At 41.6% G+C, this 8231-nt stretch overlaps 1 protein-coding gene across 3 annotated transcripts in view; it reads right to left on the bottom strand.

Moving 5' to 3' along the window:
- LOC101846221 (polycomb protein suz12) overlaps positions 1-6035 on the bottom strand; it is a 66499-nt gene extending 60464 nt beyond the window's left edge. For 2 of the 3 annotated variants that reach the window (XM_013084679.2, XM_013084680.2), the window contains exon 1: positions 5886-5937. Coding sequence is in view for 1 of the 3 variants with exons in the window: in XM_005102037.3 (XP_005102094.1) it covers positions 5886-5979 (94 nt within the window). In the remaining 2 variants the exon portion in view is untranslated. Of the gene's footprint in view, positions 1-5885 lie in introns of all 3 variants that reach the window. The other variant, XM_005102037.3, reaches the window with a different exon arrangement.
- Positions 6036-8231: the final 2196 nt, after the last annotated feature.

Raw genomic sequence — 8231 nt, 5'->3', positions numbered from 1 at the left:
GATTTAGATCTAGATTCTAGAAACATTAGTCTAGTAGCAAGATGGGGAAGTACGACCATTGTTGTGTTGGTTCATGCAGTAACACAAGAAGTAGACCCCAATTGATTAAAAAGAGATCCCATGTGACTGAAATGCAATGGTTTGGAGTTTCAAACGAGGAGAAAAGGAAATTATGGGAGAGGCAGATACAGAAAGGACGAGCAGACTTCAAAATGACAATTACAATGAAAGTGTGCTCTAATCACTTCACAGAAGGGCGTCCCACACCATCAAATCCTATTCCCATTCTTTTCCTCACCCCAAGTGACTACAATGTCAGATCGCCGCAAAAACGAACAGCGCCCACAAGAAATGAAACCCCATCGTCAAGCAAAAAACGGAAAATAAACCCTGAAGATGAGGAAGCCAATAAATGTGAAGACCAGCAAACACCTATTCCATTAGCTTTTAATCAGGTAACAAGAGAAAGCGATGTACGCTGCTTCACTGGTTTTGTTTCCACACAAATGTTTAAGTTTGTTTTCAGTCATGTGGAGAAGAAAGCCTCCCATATGTTATATTGGAAAGGCGCAAAACAAACGAGTGAAGAACAGGCACACAGCAGTGACTATTTCAGTCGCCCTGGACTGTATAATAGGCCTGGGCCTAACAAAAAGCTGACTCTGGAACAAGAATTCTTTCTTGTGATGCTTAGATTGCGCATGGGCCTATTGTTGCAGGATTTAGCCTTCAGGTTTCAGGTATCCAATGGCCTTGCTAGTCAAATATTCACGACATGGATAAAATTATTGTCAAGAGAATTTAAATTTCTTATATTGTGGCCCACAAGAGCTGATGTTAAACAGGAACTGCCAGAAAGTTTCAAGAAGTTTTACCCCAAAACACGAGCAATAATTGATTGTACAGAGGTTTTCATAGAAACTCCATCCAGCCTCGATACTCAGGCAATGTGCTGGAGTGAGTATAAACACCATTGCACAGTAAAATTTCTGGTGGCCATCTCACCTACTGGATTAATTTCGTATGTATCGAAAGCTTATGGAGGAAGGGCATCAGATAAATTTATTGTGGAAAACAGTGGATTCTTAAACTTGATAGAACCATATGATCAAATCATGGCTGATCGTGGTTTCAAGATAAGAGACTTACTTGCAAATGCCCAAACCACATTAACTATCCCACCGAGCTGCAGAAATGCTTTACAGATGAGGAAAGAGGATGTCCAGGCAACAAGCAGAATTGCAAATGTGCGTATCTACGTCGAGCAAGCCATTAACCGACTGAAGTGGTACCGTATTTTGTCGAGCGAAATGGAGATGACATTGCTGCCCCTATGCGATGACATTATAATCACTTGCAGTGCATTCTGCAACCTACTGGATCCTCTGACAGCATAGAGAAATCAAGCAATGTACGGTAATATTACACCCAAACCAAACCAAATAATAAATTATAGAAAAGTACCATCGTCAACAAAAACTAACAATGCAATAAAGATAACTTTAAAAATTACACAAAGCTACATGAGGAATGTTGTTTTTGCTGTTTGTTGTTACTGTTGAGTAAAATTGTGATTGTGATGCATTCAGTGGACAGAGCCTGAGAAAGATAAAATAAACTTACTTTGTCGCTGTTGAGATGGTATGTACAGTCAATGTTGTATGCTGCATGATGTTATTCCATGTTGTCCCCTGTGCAGAATGAGCAGAGGAACGTGTCTTTGTCTTTTGAATAGTCCTGACAGGTCCAGTGGTGCCACAGGTTACAAGAATCACAACACACACTGTTGTCGCCCTCCTGTTGACATTCTCTTGGTTCCAAAATCAGGTTGTCACAAGTTGGACAGAATAAAAATTCTTTCAGGCCTAGTAGGTGCTTGCTAATATACCCTTTAAAAAACACAACTAGTTTTTGCTGAATGTCTTCCCACAGCTTGTCATCCCTTAACACTTGTATGATAAATGGCTTGCCATCCAAAGAAGACACACAAAAGAATCCTGCTGTAAACCCAGTGACGGCAAGCTGTGTCTGAACCTGGTAGTAATACGCATGGTCACGTTTCAGTTCCAGATCCCCGTTTTCACCTTTGCATAAAAAATCCGTCTGTGCATAGTTGTCTACAATGTTTTTTCCCTTCAACTTGAAAGGACACTTCAATTCCACAGTACTAAGACCATGACAGTCACAGTGCAGGACGGCATCAGGGCTGGCACCAATATACGGATGCGTACTCTTCACGTAGAGCCCAGCTCTTCTCAGGGTGACGTTCAGATGATTAGAATGCATACTAGCTTCAAATTCCTGAAGGCCACTTTCTTCACTGTCTCTGCCCCACTTAATGGCAGGTATGTGGGACAAGTCTGGCCCGCCTGACAGAAGATGATGTGTCAGAGAGGTGGTTGCGGCATTAACGTTTCTGTTGAGCTCTTCGATTTTCCTCACTACCCGCTTAATGTTGCTTCCAGTAATCCTCCCCTTCCTGTGATTGTGCCAAGTTGTTGATGATCCCTGTTGCCTTGTTGTCTCTTCTAACAACTTACACTGGTCTCTAGTGTACACAAGAGACTCACCAAATTTCTTTGACAATCCCTTGTCATCCAAACCGCTGTTCTTGGCGATGCATTGTTCCGCTGCTTGGAGCATGGTTGGAGGCATCGATATCGGCTCTAAACTTTTTGTCTGAAGTTGAGCTGCCATTCCAGAAAATAAGGCACACTTGGGTGCAAACGTCGATAGACCCTCCAGAAAATTCACAACTTTTCAGGGTTCTTTTTGTTCTCACCGTCTCGACGTGGATCGAACGTCAGTCTACGTTTCCGAGATTCCGATGCAGTGTCTGAAGAGGAGTACTTTGGGGCACTGTCAGAACGGAGTTCCATTTCCTCGACTCTTTTCGGCTCAACAGTTTTCTTAGTACATTTATTCCACGCACAGCTTGTCTCTGTGCAGGATTCAGAGTTCAGATGGTTACTGATAGCGAACTCCACTTTGTACAGCACAGCAATAACGTGGTTGCATGTACTGCACATGCCAGCAGTGCAGCTGCACATCGACGTCAGGATTTCTCCTGTGTTTCGCAACAAGATCCACTGTTTGTGGGTGTCACCTCTGACGCTTTGTGACGGTGTTACCTCCGATGTCAGGAAACATCTGTCGCAGTCATCTGGCACTTGTGCCCACAGAATGGTACCAACAAACTTACTGGCAAAATAGGAATAGGCCTTTTGTGTCTTGTACTTCCCTATATAGTCTCTGTTGTACTCACTTGTACTAAGAAGGTACATGAAGATTTTTCCCATGTCCACCGGTGGCCATTTCGTAACTTTTTCAGACCAACTATCAGGAGGCAATGAAACTGGGTCTGGAATACTAAATTTCTTGAGGGTTGTCTTGTAGTCTTCTTTCAACTGATTTTGAAACGTGACTTTACCGTCACGCCAGTTTCCCACGCCACAAAGGCCTGACCTATGAGAGCAAGTTTTGTTCCTGTGGTGCTCAGTCCTCTTGCTCCAAGATAATCCACCAGTTGTGTTTTTGTCATTTGAGTGAACTGGTTTGTTCCATCATCATCACCAGAATCTTCCATGTTAGATCTTTATTCAAAAACTGTCAGCAAGATTTAAATTATCAAAAATTAGATCTCTAGAGCTCGGAACGAAGACTGGATAGGCTAACAAAACATAAACACATGAGGCCTAGGGCTAGTCACTTGACTTAGTAGTCACACAGTCAAAGATCGTACATTATGAGCAAAGTCGATACCCTTGTACTCGAAAACACCTGTGATCATTTCTATTTACGAGGAAGACGAACCAAATTTTCTTAATTGGAGATGTTTTTGTTTCTTAATTTCTTAACAAATTCAGTTACATAGAGCAGAGGCCTACTGTACCGGCCTATTGTGTATTAGGTCTAAATCTAATACGCTCGTTCGAGTATCGGTTTCAGTATCGATCACAAAATCTCAGTAATCGACTATCCCTAGGGCCAATTAGCCGAAAACCGGATGTAAACAGAGATGCACGGGTGTAACCCTCAATACCCCTGGGCAAGATGGCGCACCTTACCGTGAAATTATCTATAGCCACAAGACTCGCCTGCACTATTCTCACCCTGGGTGAGAATAGAGGTGGCCTAAAAAGAAAGGTGCTGTGGACACAAGAAGGGGAAAGAAGCAAACAAGAATTAAACTATACCTAGACTAGATCTAGATCTAGTATTTTAGAAGGAAAAGGACAAAAAAGAAGAAGAAAAAGACGTGAAAAGTGAAAAGAAGAAATTGAAAAAGAAAGGTGCTGTGGACACAAGGAAGTGAAAGAAGAAAACAAGAATTAGACTATACCTAGACTAGTATTCTTTAAGGAAAAGGGCAAAAAAGAAGAAGAAAAAGACATGAAAAGAAGAAATTGAACATTTTGGAGATTATATTTCCATATTAATTAATTCTGACATGAATACATTAACTGATCATCTTCCAATGGCAATATAATGCATCCAAACGGAAGGAAAACAGTCTGTTTCAGTGCACAATGCAGGTCATAAAGAAATAACTTATTAATAAAAGTAAAACAAACAAAGGGCCTAGAAGCCACACTATCAATCATAATCAATGCCAAATAGCAAAAAAGCCGATATTGCGCACTGAAACGGACTGCACAAATTTGGTCTGCTTCAGTGCGCAACCCTATCTGGCATGTTCCTGGGCATTAAGAAGCAGCCTGCGATAGTATTTATCGATTCTAGTATACATTCTACGATACATTAGTCATTAGAGCTAGATTAGCTAGATGTGCTAATTTATAATCGACTACTCAAGCGCTTAGTAAATTGACCGATACCAGTCACGAAAACCATTAATATGAAGGGGCAAAACTTTCCGACACCGTAGAATCACGTGTGTTGACAGGAACCTCCAAAACGAAAGTGAAATAAGCTGCATTCTGCGCATGCTCACAGAAAGTGACCTCGTTTTCACTGTTCTTATCCAAAACAAAGCAGGAGACCGGGGGTTGCGCACCCAAACAGTAGCGCGGTGACGCGGGCCTACTCTAGATCTATCACTATCAGGAATTATTGTCATCTAGATCTAGGCCTAGACCTAGATCTATAATCTTTGCTCTTCGTCTTCGCCAATCAAATCAAGTTCAAGTCAAGACACCCGCCCCCTTCAGAAGACCAGTCTCAGTCTGTCTTGCGACTTGGCCATACTATTATCATACTATACTACGGATTATAATCTCATAATCTTATACACATATCTCTAGATCTAGATATATCTAGATTCTAGATCTAGAAATATCTAGATCGGCGCTTTTTCGGTAGTTCCCACCCCGCATTTGTTATTCGCCGGTATTGGCCCCAAGAGTAAGGGGGTTTCAGGGGGGCTTGCCCCCCTGACCTAATAAAAACATGGTGGGGGGTTTCAGGGGGGCATGCCCCCCTGAATTTTACCACAATTTAATGTTTTGCAGTTGTTAGGTTTGATATCTTAGCTTGCCGCGAATCAAACGTACATAGATCTAGATGTAGGTCAGGCTCAATCAAATAAGGGGGGTGGGAACTACCGAAAAAGCGCCTCTAGATTCTAGATCTAGATCTAGATCTAGAAATCTAGTATTCTATGTAGATCTAGATTCTAGATTCTATATTTCTTCACATTTTTACCCCCCAAAAATCAAATTTCCCACTGTGCTTAGCTTTTATAAAAACCAGAGCAGAAACAACCTAATAAAAGGCCAATTCGTTCATAATAGAAACTAATACACGACTTGAATTTGTAGCAACAGTTCAGCGGTATCGATAATAGGTTGTGGGCTTTCTTTTTCCGCGTGTAAAAGGCTCTGATTTTACCAGAATAAAGGATTTGAATCTTTAAAAAATCTTACTTTCAAAAGCTTGAAGAAACAGTTCGTGGTCAACTTCAGGATTCTTTTCCTTTTTCATTCCATTTGTCTCAGGAGCTTTGCGTTTTGGACCCATCTTTCTCCGACGGCCTGACAGGGAACAATCCGCGGGAACAAGCTCAAAAGAAGATTCAATAGCCGATCAAGAAAAACAAACATTGTTACCCAGATTTTTCTTCTAGGACAGTGTGAAACAAGAATGAGTTTGAACGAATCAAATGTCGGTCAGCGTGCTGTTCAAGACAAAGAAGTCGCCAAAATTGTCGTGTTGCTTATTATAGGCCTAATATCAGGTCACATTCTCATTGTGACTCAAGGGGCCAAGTTTTCGTCTAGAATGTTTATTACATTTACATGTCAATGTATTTATTTTAGTATAACAGGTCTATTGTGTATGAAATGCATGATTAGGCCTACTCTGTTCAGTGTTTTGGGTTGTTGCTTTTTTTCTTCTAAATACATGTACGTGTGGGCTAAAGGTTTTTCACATACTCATCGACACATTGCGAGTATTGATAATAATTTTAGGAAGCGAGCTGGCGACTTTGCCAACCCGGGCGGAGAGGGATTAGATTAACGTAGTCTATACTCCGGAGAAAGACCGAGATACTCGATAAACTCTCTGGTAACACCCGAATACATGGCCATTTCCCTGCAATTTAAGAGACAAAAACTGTTTACTTACATAGTTTATTATGCATGGCACTTGCTGGTAAAATGATTGGATTTCTGTTGGCATTTTTTGGGGGGGGGGGGGGGGGCGATGCCTACGTGAACAGATTGCACATTAAAATTTGTCGCTGCACATGTAGCACAAAATAAATTCACCGTTAAAGTTGAAACAGAGTAAAGCTTGATCTCTTTCTGATCTCATCCTTGTTTGCAGCTTACCTTGTGAACTTTTTGTGGTAGGCACCGAATTCTATAAGTGTAGGATTCTGTGGTATTAGTACATGTAATTTTTCAGGCCTACTCTTTCAAAACGTTCTCCCATCATGTCGCTCTCTCCTATATTATTGTAATATTATACCCCCCCCTCTCTCTCTCTCTCTCTCTCTCTCTCTCTCTCTCTCTCTCTCTCTCTCTCAGTGGTGTCGCGTGGGTTGCAGACAAGGTGGTGCATAATTGGAAAGTGAGCAAATGGGCAATAGGCTTACTAGCTACTATCAACTTAGATGTCTAGAGAAAGTCAGTTAGAATCTGCAGGATATCCCGTAATCTACATCTGTCGATATTTACAACTGTTTCTAAATGAAACCGCATAAAAGCTGAAATAAAGTGAAACTATAATAACAACTCACTACGCTCACAATCTGAGAAGATTTAATTTAAAGATTTCTAATTACTTCGTGCAGCACTAGGACTTGGTACGCAATAGAGGGAGACAGGAAGACAACAGCTTCTACCCTTTCTTCCAGGCACGGTGTGCAGTGCTGCCCAAAATTTTTCAATATATATATTCTATTACGTAAAACACCCACAATAATACATAAAAGAAGCCAGAAACAAACATTGGCCAAATATTATACCAAAACAAAGATCCTAACTGGCGCCATATACAAGAGCCACAATCCCAAAACTTGACTCCATCTTCGCTCGTCATGGTGTCCCACGCACCGCCAAGTCTGACAATGGTCCGCCCTTCTCCAGCTACGAATTCAAACAGTTTGCTTCGCAGCTAGGATGTAAACACCGCAGAATAACTCCTCTATGGCCCCAAGCCAATGGTGGTGTTGAAAGATGCATGCAAATGCTCAAGAAAACAGTGCAGTCTGCACTCATTGAAGGCAAGCCATGGAAACAAGAACTATATCACTTTTTAAGGAATTACCGAGCTACCCCCTTTTGACCCCCCCACATCAGCACTGGTGTGAGCCCAGAAAAAGCTCTGTTCAAACGCAACATTAGAGTGAAACTACCTCAGATAGATTCACTCATGAAACCACCAACGACTGACATTGACATTCGTCAACATGACACAAACAAAAAGGAAGCAACAAAACGGTACGCTGACGATCCTTGACATGCCCGAAATTTCGACATACAAGTAGGAGACACTGTCCTCGCTCGTCAACCCTACAAAAACAAACTGTCATCGTTCTATGACCATGATCCGTACCAAGTAACCTCCAAGAAAGGTCCAATGGTCACCGTCAGTCGCAACGGCAAAAGCATGATTAGAAACACTTCATTCTTTAAAAGAGTGCTTGATACTCTGAAATCGTCCAACCCTACAAACTCAACGGAGGAAGAAGAGGAGGATGAGGACAATGAAGCTTTGAATGAAACAGCAGACAACCAAAACCCAGCTACTAACAATGAACCAAT

This window comes from Aplysia californica, unplaced genomic scaffold (genome assembly GCF_000002075.1).
Source record: "Aplysia californica isolate F4 #8 unplaced genomic scaffold, AplCal3.0 scaffold00309, whole genome shotgun sequence".
NCBI classification, from domain to species: Eukaryota; Metazoa; Mollusca; class Gastropoda; order Aplysiida; family Aplysiidae; genus Aplysia; species Aplysia californica.
Note: the sequence above shows the minus strand (reverse complement) of the source record. Positions and strands in the feature narration are given on the sequence as shown.